This window comes from Oncorhynchus mykiss, chromosome 15, assembly GCF_057628025.1.
Source record: "Oncorhynchus mykiss isolate SJ-2025 chromosome 15, ASM5762802v1, whole genome shotgun sequence".
Taxonomy (NCBI): Eukaryota; Metazoa; Chordata; class Actinopteri; order Salmoniformes; family Salmonidae; genus Oncorhynchus; species Oncorhynchus mykiss.
In genome coordinates, this window is record NC_143036.1 from 22,369,837 (window position 1) to 22,383,379 (window position 13,543).

Below are 13,543 nucleotides of genomic sequence, written 5' to 3' on the forward strand. Positions count from 1 at the left end.
ATGCACCGCCAAACGCGCTAACATATGCACACACTTAGTTATTAACACACACAAATAGGGGCACGTATCATTATACACCCATACCCTAGGCTAGGGATGACTTGTGTTCACACTCCCCCTCTCTCTCACTTGCTCTCTCTTCCTGTCTCCCCACGCATCTCAGGTGTGGAGGAAGTGTAAGATGCGTATCTTCACGGTGGCTAATATGGATGACAACAGTATTCAGATGAAGAAGGACCTGCAGATGTTCCTCTACCACCTCCGTCTGGACGCAGAGGTGGAGGTGGTAGAGATGGTGAGCTTACCTGTAGACCTCTGATGCACTGACATCTCCCTATTGACCGATAGCTTGAGATGACGAAACCTGAGGTGTAGCTCAATCAAGTCAAGCACTCTTAAATGTCTCTCATATTTGTCAGTTTCTTTTGATATCCTTAGATATTAAAAGGAAGAAACTGTCGTACTCTGAAGGTCTTGGAAGTGCCTCAAACACTTTAAAAGGAATACAATGTTTCATCAAGGGTCTCCCGAGGGGCGCCGCTTGTCTAATGCACTGCATCTCAGTGCTTGAGGTGTCACTACAGACCCGGGTTAGATCCCAGGCTGTGTCACAGGCGGCTGTGACTGGGAGACTCATGAGGCAGCACACAATTGGCCCAGTGTCGTCCGGGGTTAGGGGAGGGTTAGGCTGGCCGGGATTTCCTTGTCCCAATGCTATCTAGCTGACTTCGGTCACCAGCTGGATGGTGTTTCCTCCGACACGTTGGTGCGTCTGGCTTCCGGGTTAAGCGAGTGGTGTGTCAAAGCAGTGTCGACTTGGCAGGCATGTTTCGGAGGATGCATGGCTCTTGACCTTGGCCTCTCCCTAGTCCGTAGGGCAGTTGCAGTGATGGGAGAAGACTGTAACTACCAATTGGGGAGAAAAAGGGGTAAAAAAGAAAATAGTTTCATCAGGGTTTTGTTAAATATAAAAAATGTGTGATGTTTAGTTTACCCTTTGGATAATGTGTGTGTGTGTGAGTACAGCACGACAGCGACATCTCAGCCTTCACCTATGAGAAGACCCTGGTGATGGAGCAGCGCTCTCAGATGCTGAAACAGATGCAGCTGTCGCGGACGGAGAGGGAGAGAGAGGTAACACCGCCCCCTGTCTGCAGGGCACACTCATTACAACAGTGCAGCAATCGCCCTTCAACATTGTGCCCCAAATGGCACCCTATTCCCTTCATAATACACTACATTTGAACAGGGCCTATAGGCTCTGGGTAAAAGTAGTGCGCTAAATGCAGAATGGGGTGCCATTTGGGATGCACTCCAAGTCAATATGGGAATTAAGCGAGTATTGATATAATCTGTTATTGTTTTGCAACACCTGTATCAGAAAATGAATGGTATTTTCCTTTAGAACTTTATCTTGTAGTGTTTTAAATGCAATGCGATTGTTTCAGGTCTTTCTTGAGTGCACTTACTTTAAGTTGGTCTGTAAAGAGAAAAGTGTCATGGGAATGTGATTTAGTTTGTCAGTGCTTTGGGTCACATTGAACAGCCATGGATGTACCCTGACCTCACTTGGTTGGAAAGCTCTGATATTACCTGGTATTACATTAGGGAGGTCTTATAAGCATACAGTAAATAGATAGGACATACAGTAAATAGATAGGACATACAGTAAATAGATAGGACATACAGTCCCTTCAGAACGTAATTCACCTTTGACTTTTTCCACATTTTGTTGTGTTACAGCCTGAATTTAAAATATATATAGATATTTTTTTATCTCTGGCCTGCACAAAATACCCCATAATGTCTAAGTGAAATTATGTTTTTTGAAATTATTTCACATTAATTAAAATGAAAAGCTGAAATGTCTTAAGTAAATAAGTATTCAACCCCTTTGTTATGGCAAGCCAGAATAAATTCAGGAGTAAAAATGTACATAACAAACCACATAATAAGTTGCATGGAATCACCCTGTGTGCAATAATAGTGTTTAACATGATTTTTGAATGACTACCTCATCTCTGTACCCCACACATACAAGTATCTGTAAGGTCCCTCAGTCGAGGTGTGATTTTCAAGCACAGATTCAATCACAAAGACCAGGGAGGTTTTCCAATGCTTTGCGAAGAAGGGCACCTATTTGTAGATGGGTAAAAAAAAGCAGACATTGAATATCCCTTTGAGCATGATGTTATTAATTACACTTTGGATGGTGTATCAATATACCCAGTCACTACAAAGATACAGGCATCCTTCCTAACTCAGTTGCCGGAGAGGAAGGAAACCGCTCAGGGATTTCTACACGAGGCCAATGATGATTTAAAATAATTAGAGTTTAATGGCTGTGATAGGAGAAAACTGAGGATGGATCAACAACATTGTAGTTGCTCCACAATATTAATCTATATGACAGAGTGAAAAGAAGGAATCCTGTACATAATAAAAATATTCCAAAACGTGCATCCTGTTTTGCAACAAGGCACTAAAGTACAACTGCAAAAATTGTGACAAAGCAATTCACGTTTTTTGTCTTACAAAGTGTTATGTTTGGGGCAAATCCAATACAACACTTGACTGAGTACCACTATCCATATTTTCAAGCATAGTGGTGGCTGCATAATGTTATGGGTAAGCTTATAATAGTTAAGGACTGGGGAGTTTTTCAGGTTAAAAAAACAAAACGGAATGGCGCTAAGCACAGGCAAAATCATAGAGGAAAACCTGGTCCAGTCTGCTTTCCACTTGACACTGGGAGATTAATTCACCTTTCACCAGAACAGTGTAGATGTGGCCTTGTGTTTTAGGTTATTGGAGTTGCTTACCAGGAAGACTGTGAATGTTCCTGAGTGGCCAGGTTAGTTTGTAAATCTATTTGAAAATATATGGCAAGACCTGAAAATGGTTATCTAGCAATGATCAACAACCAATTTGACAGAGCTTGAAGAATTTTTAAAATAATAATGGGCAAATGTTGCACAATCCATGTATGGAAAGCTCTTAAAGGCTTACCCAGAAAGACTCACAGCTGTAATCGCTGCCAAAGGTGTGTCTACAATGTATTGAATCAGGGGTATGAATACTTATTATTTCATTTTCAAAAAAATTGCTACAAATCATTATGGGGTATTGTGTGTAGATGGATGAGAAAGCAAATCAATTGAATCCATTTTGAATTCAGGCTGTAACACAACAAACTGTGGAATAAGTCAAGGGGTGTGAATACTTTCTGAAGTCACTGTATTGTTTTAAACATTTGTCATTTTAGTCATTTAGCAGACACTCTTATCCAGAGCGACTTACGTGAGCAATCAGGGTTAAATACCTTGCTCAAGGGCACTTTTTTCAACTAGTCGGCTCAGGGATTTCGAACCAGCAACCTTTCGGAAACTAGCCCAACACTCTACCTGCCACCCCTGTATGTTATTGGTTTGTGTGTATCAGGGCTATCCTAGCCCACCTTGGCCTAGTGTTCGTTGTATGACCTTTGGCCCCCTCTCCTGTCTGGCTGCGTATGCGGTACGGGGCAACACGGCCCTCAGATTCAGAGTATCACTGACTCGTCACGTAGCTCCATCAGGAGGAATAACCAAACCGGAGCCACGGGCTCAGAATCTGGCCCCATTCGAGAGCTGGAGGACACACAGGAGGACGAGGTAGCCAACACCCACCATCTGTACCCCCAATGCCCCTGTGACTGCAGCCCCTCGCCCCCACTGAGACTACCATTACACCCCAGTCACCAACCCTCAGAGACCACACTCTTACACAGCCACATCCACAGCTGCTAACAGTCCGGGACCTAAAGTAAGTTAAAGCCCAGTCAAAACGTCCAGTTAAAGTCATCCCCGGATAGACTCTCTATGGTAGATGGTGACCGTGGCTGTGTAACTGTGCAGGTTACTCACCGTAGTGGCATAATGGACGTCATGGACTCACCTCATTCCGCATGCGTGCACTGTGGTGAAATCCTCCTTTTATGTTCATCTCTCCTTTCTCCACTCATCCCTCTCCACCTGGTTAATTCTCCGTGGACGTCACCATTACTCCATCTCACTGTGTTGTAGCTCCAGACAGTACTTTGTGCCTCACTCCTTATTAAAGGGATATTGGCTTGTTTAGAGAACACTGGTGTTGTTTTGCACGTCATGGATTTTGATTTGATTGTGTTAGTCAGTCATAAATGCTTTTACAATGTCTGTTGATTGTCTTAGTGGTGTTGTTGTTGCTACCAGGCAAGGTTACTATAGTAACTGAAACTAAAACTAATTAGGAAAAAACTATTCAGTAAACTGAAATAAAATCATTAAAAACCTGTTTGGAAAAACTACAACTATACAGAAACTATTATCTTTAACTCCAAAAATAACTAAATAAAATGTAAAAAAACATAATGAATTATGTTCATTAATTAATTAATTTTCAACTTTAGGCAAAAATCTAATGTGGTGTTCAATAGGGTTTTCATGCTTTTTGAGGGTTTTCAAGCTACTGAATCTGGATGGGAAATGTGTCCGGGAGATGTCGATGTTTCTAATAGGCCTAGCTTGTGCCTCACTATCACTAGCTCTCACCAGCTATAAGGGAAAGAATTGGCTAGATAGCTAACTTGATTATGTTTACATGTTCTACTAAAAAGCATTAGATTGGTGTAAACATGGGCGAGAGAGAGTTTTCTTCCACCATACTTTTTGAACCAGTCTGTGCTGTTATTTTAAAATCCAAGTCGCATTGAGATTTACTTTATAATTTAAACCTAACTAATGACCTGACCCATGACCTTAAGTATTACTGCCCCTCATTTGCAAGAAGTGTCATCCTAAAAAACACACAAGTAACTATACAACACCAATGGCCCCTAGCGTCCCATGCATGCTTTCTGTCTCTAAAACGAAATCATGTAAAAAAATTAATATTAATATTTTTACTTAACCTAAGTAAAAAGGAGTAAATCTAAACAGAATTTTCCCAAAAATTAAAAAAATGAATAGAAAAAAAACAAATATAAAAACAGAACTATAATAACCTACCTGGTTTGTGCAACTCTATGGTTTCTAGCCTGTAGTCTCTCTCTCTCTCTCTTCTTCTCTCTTGCTCTCTCTATCACTCTCTCATCATCTCCCTCTGCTTCAGGCCCAGCTGATCCATGACAGAAACACGGCGTCTCACGCCGCACTTAACGACAAGGCCGACGCTGGCCCTGACCGGGTCCACATGACCTGGACCAAGGATAAGTTCCTCACCGAGCGCAACCGCAACCGCGCCGAGGCCAGCATGGGCGTGCGCGACATCTTCAACATGAAACCGTAAGTCAGGTGCTACGTATGAACCCTCTTATCCTTAAACCTTCCAGAGCCAAAATGGAGGAGCCAAGTGGACAGTTGCTCACACTGCAGGTGCCCCAGAGCCTGCCGGTTTGAAATGGTTACATGGCCTGCATGGTGTGTGTTCAGGCTGCGTTGGCATGTTCCATGTTGACCTGTTTGACTGTGTGTGTTTGTGGACACATCCAGTGCATGGCCCCACCACGCAGACCACATGCATTGTCTGAACTAATGATCATCATGTCTTTGTGTCTCAGAACCCACCATCTCAAAAAGGCAGATATAACCACTAGTACATGACATAGCCCAAAATTGTAACAAGCCCAAATATGATTTGGATACTATAAAGACCGTTTTTAAAGGGATAATTCACTTCCAAATCAAAGTTTGTCTGATGTTTTTGCACTTCTTGACTACTTTTGAGTAATGAAAACATCTGACTTTGACCATCCCTTTAAACTGAGGGAAGTGTTTAACTGTGGGGTGGTTGTTATGTGCGACAGTAGACATGCAAGGGGTTTCTATAAAACATCTAAGTCGGTTTCTGTTGTTTTGTCTCGTTTTCCTCCTTCTAGAGAGTGGGAGAGTCTGTAAGTCACATTTCTCTTTGCCGTAGTGCCTTAGGCTGTGTGTGTGAATGTCTGTGGACAGTAGTCATTTTCTGTCTCCTCCATATTGTTGACCTCCCAGCCACTGGGACTATGTGCGTGTCTGTGTGTGTGCATGCAAGTGTGTTTGTGTGTGTGTGTTTGTTTGTGTGTGCGTACCTATGTGATGGGAGGGTACACATGTCATGTTATGTAGCATGTGCAATCAAAATTGCGCTTTCCATACAGATCTTAGCCGTGTAAACAATATTGCTTTATTTCCCATGCATCTGTTCCGTATAGGAATAGAACCAAAGAATTAAGAATATCAGTGGTCCAAAATCCATTTCAATTGGTCATTGCAATCAACATGATATTGTCCTTAAATCTCAACTGGGTGGAAAGCGTATGTTTTTTTTGGAAGTGTCTCGTTGTATTTGTGATGTGGCGATTTCTGCTTCAAACCATTTGCATATCATGCTCTGCATTTTTGGTGTTGCTGTGCACTCTAACTCAAGAAGGGCTATCAATGTTACACCCAATATCACATTGAACTGGTCAATTGAATATTGGAATACTGTGTATACAACGCAGTGCTAGGAACCAGGTAGTTTGACTCCTGGATGCTAATTGGCTATATCAGACAATATACCACAGGTATGATGCAAAACTACTTGTTTACTGTTCTTTTTATGTTGGTAACTGGTTTACAATAGCAACAAGGCACCTCAGGGTTGTGTGCTATATGGCCAATATATCACTGCTAAAGGCTGTATCCAGGCACTCCTCCTCAGGCCTTATTGCTTAGTTATACAATGGAATATTTCATACCCACAGGCTTGCCCATTGTATCTGTCAGTATACCAGGTCTACAATAGTTTATCCTCTCTACCACCCTACTGCCACTGCTGCTGTTTGAAGTGTGCTGCTGCTTTGACTGCCCATCCTGAGCCTTAATTCAGAGTGACATAACTCCTAGGACTTCACTATCATAACCACCAGCTGACCTGCTTCATGTTCTCATCTGTGTGCTAAAGGCTGCCAATCTGACAATAACACTGTAATTGTTCATTTAAAAAAACATGATCAGGAAGTGTTTTGTCAATCATTAATGAATGTTTAGACTAATGAGTGTTACGTGAGAAGAGTGACAGATTAGTTAGTTTTACTTTCCATGTTTCTAGTTAGGATTCAATGTAAAGAGCTTTGAGCTTCTGAAAAAGTGTTATGTAAATCCAGTCCATTAATATTATTGGAGAAGTCAGGGACAGAAGTTAGAGGGTCAGGGTTGTGTTTGGGTTGAGCCTGCTCTTCTTCACTGTCACCCTTGTGTGGTATAGGAACCAGTCCAACGTGCGCCGGATGCACACTGCGGTCAAGCTGAACGAGGTGGTGGTCAACAAATCACAGGGAGCCCACCTGGTCCTGCTCAACATGCCGGGACCGCCCAAAAACAGAGGGGGCGACGAGAACTGTATCCTTTACAGCCAAATGTCTGTTTATTCAAATTTGACTATGCATGTGTTTTAAATTGTGCGTTGCTTAGTTGAATATGTTTAGCCCAAGTTAACTTGAATGGCATCTTCATCAGCAGTCTGACGAGGTCGAGGATGATCTCTTTACAAAGTTTGTTTAGTTAATAGTTAAGTTGTTGATTGTACACTATATATACAAAGGTATGTGGACACCCCTTCAAATTAGTGTTCTCTCAAACATTTTTTCCGCACTGAGCAAATTTCAGGTCTGCTGAGTGCAAACTTGAATGTGTGAAAATTCCGTGCAACTACAAATGATCTATAACTGGGCTAATAACTTACTAACTAGCAAAGTACAAGAACAAAATGTGCACGTGACTACATGTAGCTCTCGCTTTGATCTCAAAACAAGTGCATCTACTCACAATCGCTCATGCTGTAAACACAGTCCAGTTCAAGTGAATGGCACAGATCCATATATGGCAATGGTCTATTTGGCCTACAGGAGCTCTGATTGTGTATATGCCACACAGGTCTGTGTAGAGTACGGGTTGAGTAGTGCCTGTCAATGAAATAGAATCTTACTCCGATGCGTTCTGCCGACAACAAAATCTCTTGCATAGTTTGTTTTGTTTCGGTATGTTGCATTGAAAGTGGTTTATATTGTGTTGATTCGATCACAATTCCCACGGTAAAGGGAAGCGTTAATAGTGTTAACAGGGAAAACTATAAAACAATGGTCACCAACCTTTTCTGAGTCAAGAAGATCCCTTTGAGTCAAAATGCAAGGCGAGATCTGTTCAGATTTATATTTTAACATGACTTAAAAAACATAAGCCTATGCAACATTAACCAATTAAAAACAGCCCTGTAGCGATGAGGTTTGTGCTGTAAGCTATAGGCCCAATACATTATCACCACATACGGGCTTTTCTTGAATTGCCCTGCCAGTGCATTGATGTTCGGGACATTTCAAAATTTGAGGGTGGCTATATGACACCATATCCAAAAAATAGGAACACAAAGCTTTATTGTTGGGTTTTTTACAGAAATGTTTGGCAATCGACTAGGAATGCCTTGGAGATGTGGTTGGTGACCACTGCTCTTGAAAGTTGAGTGAAATTCAATCCTGTGCTTCTCTCCTAGAGGGAACATTGGCTGACAGACATTCAACGTGGCACTATCATAGGATGCCACCTTTCCAACAAGTCAGTCCGTCAAATTTCTGGCCTGCTAGAGCTGCCCCGGTCAACTGTAAGTGCTGTTATGGTAGGCCACACAAGCTCACAGAACAGAACTGTCGAGTGCGCGTAGCACGTAAAAATCATCTGTCCTCGGTTACAACACTCACTACCGAAGAAAGTCCCCACAGCAATGTTCCAACATCTAGTGGAAAGCCTTCCCAAATGAGTGCAGGCTGTTATAGCAGCAAAGGGGGGACCAACTCCATATTAATACCCATGATTTTGTAATGTGATGTTCAACGAGCAGGAGTCCACATGCTTTTAGTCATGTAGTGTATCTTTAAAGCGTACTAGAACTAATAGCTTCAGAGCTAATGTACTCCCCTTGTCACGTGAGCTGCATAAACCCCTGTCATGTGATGTGACTTGTTTCCTCTTTGACCCTTGGCGTCTCAGACATGGAGTTCCTGGAGGTTCTGCTGGAGGGTCTCAACCGGGTCCTCCTGGTCCGTGGGGGCGGACGCGAGGTCATCACTATCTACTCTTAAACGCTTGCGGCCACAAAACCTTGGGGTTACTGGGGGATTGTCAGAGGGGGGGCCATGTTACTGGACAGAGGGCTTTTTAGCCTCGGAAGGGATGACCAATCAGGGCAGTGTGATGTCATAGCATCAGCCTGATTCGTGGAAAGAGCACATGTATCCTGGGGCCTATCTATCACGTCGACCGACTGGAGGATAGAGCATTCTGACACTAACGTTTTAATCTGACACGTGTTAATGTTTATTGTATGGATGTTCTTCCTTTTTTCCCCCTTCACTCCCTCTCTATGTTCAGTATTCATGTCTGTTCATGGTAATTGTGTATCATAATCAGCAGAGGACCACAGGGTTAATATGGACATGGGCTGTGTCTGAAATGGCATCCGAGTCCCTATATAGTGGACTATTTTTGACCCTTTGGCCCTATATCATTTCGGACACAGCCATAGTCTCTCTAGTTTGTCCATCTTTGCCCTCATTTTGGTTTTGGCTTTGTCCTCATCTTTCAAGTACGATTCAGATTGAGGAGGCACAAAGTCAATGTGCTGCCTTTTAAGATCTCCCTTAGCTCAGAACCAAATCGACTTTGAATCCTGAAAGAGATGAATACGGTTCCTGCTCTCACCTATTATCTAAAAACTCAATAGGAATGTTGTTATCTAGAATAATATGCTTCTGTGACTCTTTCCAGTATCCTAGCCCACAGCGGAGCTCTGTTAGAACGGAAGGAGGCAGCAAGTCCAAAAAAAGCATACTTTTATTCTGTTCCACAGATCAGGATGTTGCTATGGCTTTCCAAAGATCCATTGTCCCTTGGTTATTAAAGGGGGGGGGTCATATTTTGGAGGTGTTCTGCCCTACTGGTATCCTCGTATACCCCCTGAAGTTACTCACAGCGGAGTTCAGTCAACCTCAATTCTAATTGAGGAAGTTAGGGGGTCTAACGCAGAAGCGGATCCACCTTGTTAATCCATACTAGGACTAGGGGGAACTAGGTTTATTCATGTATTTAATTTGTTGTTAATTGTCGTCTTGTTGTTGAGTGCAGCACAACATCTGAAAGAGGTCTGTGTATGGGGTGGGGAGCTTTGGCAAGGATAGGCCCAAGGATTTTAATGTGCAATAGATGCTGTTGATGTGGTGAATTGCAGACGGGCCTGAGACACAGAAGGTGGTCCACCTTGCCTGGTGGGGTCTCCTTAATTGACCCTGTTTTATTGGCTCTGTAACATTGGTCAAAGTCCCCGACTTCAGCCATTGCTTTAAGAAATAGCCGTAGTATATATCCTAGTATTTAGCCTATGTTAACTGTGTTACACCCAATACACAGCATAAAGCATATTTATTTATGTTGGGATTATTGGAAATTGTATGCAAGGGTGCAGGGAATGAAAGTAGTTTTTTGTAAAGAGCCTATTTTCAGGTACAGGAGTGCTGCTTTAAATTCACGTACCGTTCCACAGCTTCACAAATCTAGGACAACTGGGGTCATCAAGGTATTTCACCTACCAGAGCCCATTGGATATATACATCAACATATAGGAAAATCACGAGATGGTTTGACACTAACACTAAATCTGAATTAATCATCAACTCAAGAATTTGTCCACTTCTCTGTGACCCTCAAATCGGTCATTGTGTTGCTTGACAGCTTAAACAGAAGGAAATGTGCTTGTTGGAGTCATCCTCTGATGGCCTAGCCACTGTTGACTGTTCGGGTACTGTAGGCTCATTTTCAGCACGGTGTCGTTAGAGACATTGACACTCAGCGTTTTGCACAGTCTTCGATGTACAGTACTGCACTGATACGGTAGATTGCATTGCATTGTTTGGCTCTGATAATAGAAGTATTTAGGCTGGGATGTTGTAATACAGTGATGCCACCACATTCAAATGGCTGTGATTTGTGAGTATCACGTCTATCACAGGACACCAAACCAAGATTCTGTACTGGAATAGAAAAGTCTCATTATGAAATAGCTATGTCCCATGTTGTGCTCCGAACCATCAATGTTTTCTCTCTCTGATGAGCACCATGCAGAGTGGGTAGGTGAGTAGAGTTTGTGAAAACATGCGGTCTCATAGGTCAATCATATAGGTGTGGTCTGTAGGTATCAGTTGATCATACTGTTCAATGTCAGGATTTGTTCTTATGTTATTTGTGTTTTAATTGTACGTGCATATTCTCTAGGTTTCATCTTTTCAACTGACCATGATGAATCATTTTGACTTTGTATAGGAAGAAACGTGCCAAAAAGACTAAGGCTGAAAGTATATGCTTGTCAATGTCAGCCACAGTACACGCGCCAACTGTCGCCCGTGCTTGTAGGGTGGGGGAAAAAGCAAGATCACTTTCAAATTGTAAATACAATATACGTTATTATAACCAGTTAATGCTTTTGATTTGGAGACGCACAGAGGTCAACACATTTGAACTCAAATTCTTACCTAACAGACCATTTTGATGAGCAACACTGAGTTTGTGGTTACAAAATGAGTTCCTTTTAGGCTACATAACAACAGTGGAAGGAATGGCATCTGTGATTTCTAGGGCATGTGAAGCCCAGTGTTATAGGAAGTAGGAAGTCACCAGATATAAGAAACTATTGGGGCAAAGAAAGGAAGGAATCACTCATCAAACTCTTCTGTATTTACATCCACAGTTTGTTTTGAAACCTTTTCGTAGCTGTGCAGTATTTTATAACCAGAACATTGTATTTTTCTACAGTATGTCATGAAAACAACCTGTCTTTTGTTGTAGCGTCGACCATCAGACAATGTTTTTATGTTTCCGGTGTGTTTTTGTTTTGTTTTTCCGACATACACCTGTGTAACTTGTAGTCATAGTGTCTGTTTGCACTTAACTGTTATGTTATACTTGATTTTCTGATAACACTCTTTAAGTGTTACTTTTCAGGACTGGAGTATTTCGATTTTATGGAGGTGTGGGGTGGATGGGGGGGTGGAGGAGGTATATATTTCAAGTTGTTTGCAGATCTGTTTTGTTTGTGTTTTTCTCAAACACATTGGAAACACAGACTTTGGCAGAGATTTCACCGAAATGATTTTTGAGGAGCCAGTTGGAGGATGGGTTATGTTACTGATTTTAAGTTAATTGAAAATGTATTTTTATTTTAGGTTTTTAGCCACCAAAGATACAATCTTTGAGTCTGTGATATGAAACGTCACATTGTTAATAGTGTAAGAAATAAAGTTTAACTAAAAACAGCACAGCTTGCTTACTTGAGCTGAATAGCAGCAAAAGAGATGACTTCAAACCTTTTTTAGAGGACACAAAACTAAGACTTCTGGGTGACAGTATAGCAAGCAGTATATGTTCCATTTACCTGGTTAAAGTGACGAGAGAATGTAATCTACCTCAAGGGGGCCATGGAGGCTTCATCGAAGGAGAAGCAACCTGTCGAATCGCTTTCTCTTTTCTCTGTACATAGTTACAATCTTTTATATGAAGCGATTATTAGCGATTGGGGAGTGAGCCTCCATTCTGAGGGAGAACCAGCGTGTGTGTGTGTGTGTGTGTGTGTGTGTGTGTGTGTGTGCACACCTCACATATTGTACTCTAGTAGGAGTTACTTTTGGGAGCATGCGTAGCGAAGGGTAGCCCTTTAAATTATATCTGTGCCTCTGAGTAATGAATAAATAAAAGTGCTGAAATATGTCTGAACTGTACAAACTCCTGTCATTTTTTAAAATGTTTTTCACTATATTAAAGTATTTATTTTAACATTGTAATATCTCCTAATCCAAGTAGTGTGCTGAGATAAGTATATTGTGTAGAATGGACATAGTGCATTCGAGAAGTATTCAGACCCCTTGACTTTTCCTACATTTTGTTAAGTTACAGCCTTATTCTAAAATGGATTAAATATAATTTTTTTCTCAGCAATCTACACACAATACCTCATAATGACAAAGTGAAAACAGTTTTTTTTTAAATACATTTGCAAATGCATTACAAATACAAAATAACTTATGTACATAAGTATTCAGACCCTTTGTTATGAGACTCGAAATTGAGCTCAGGTGCATCCTGTTTCCATTGATCATCCTTGAGATGTTTCTACAACTTGGATTGGGGTCCACCTGTGGTAAATTCAATTGATTGGACATGATTTGGTCACTGTAGTTCCTCTGTAGAGATGGGAGAACCTTCTAGAAGGACAGCCATCTCTGCAGTACTCCACCAATCAGGCCTTTATGGTAGAGTGGCCAGACGGAAGCCACTCCTCAGTAAAAGGCACCTGACAGCCTGCTTGGAGTTTGCCAAAAGGCACCTAAAGAATCTCAGACCATCAGAAACAAGATTCTCTGGTCTGATGAAAATGAGATTGAACTATTTGGCCTGAATGCCAAGCGTCATGTCTGGAGGAAACCTGGCACCCTCCCTACGGGGAAGCATGGTGGTGGTAGCAT

General features: G+C 41.8%; 1 protein-coding gene across 10 annotated transcripts in view; it reads left to right on the top strand.

Annotated features, from left to right (window-relative positions):
• slc12a7b (solute carrier family 12 member 7b) overlaps positions 1-12,794 on the top strand; it is a 64,453-nt gene extending 51,659 nt beyond the window's left edge. For 3 of the 10 annotated variants that reach the window (XM_021562701.3, XM_021562703.3, XM_021562704.3), the window contains exons 20-26: positions 164-295; positions 1,027-1,134; positions 3,540-3,653; positions 5,131-5,303; positions 5,897-5,911; positions 7,249-7,382; positions 9,024-12,794. In XM_021562701.3, coding sequence (XP_021418376.1) covers positions 164-295; positions 1,027-1,134; positions 3,540-3,653; positions 5,131-5,303; positions 5,897-5,911; positions 7,249-7,382; positions 9,024-9,115 — 768 coding nt within the window. In that variant the 3' untranslated portion in view covers positions 9,116-12,794. Of the gene's footprint in view, positions 1-163; positions 296-1,026; positions 1,135-3,539; positions 3,654-5,130; positions 5,320-5,896; positions 5,912-7,248; positions 7,383-9,023 lie in introns of those variants that run through there. The other 7 variants (XM_021562702.3, XM_090199624.1, XM_021562705.3 and 4 more) reach the window with 4 other exon arrangements.
• The last annotated feature ends 749 nt before the right edge of the window (positions 12,795-13,543 follow it).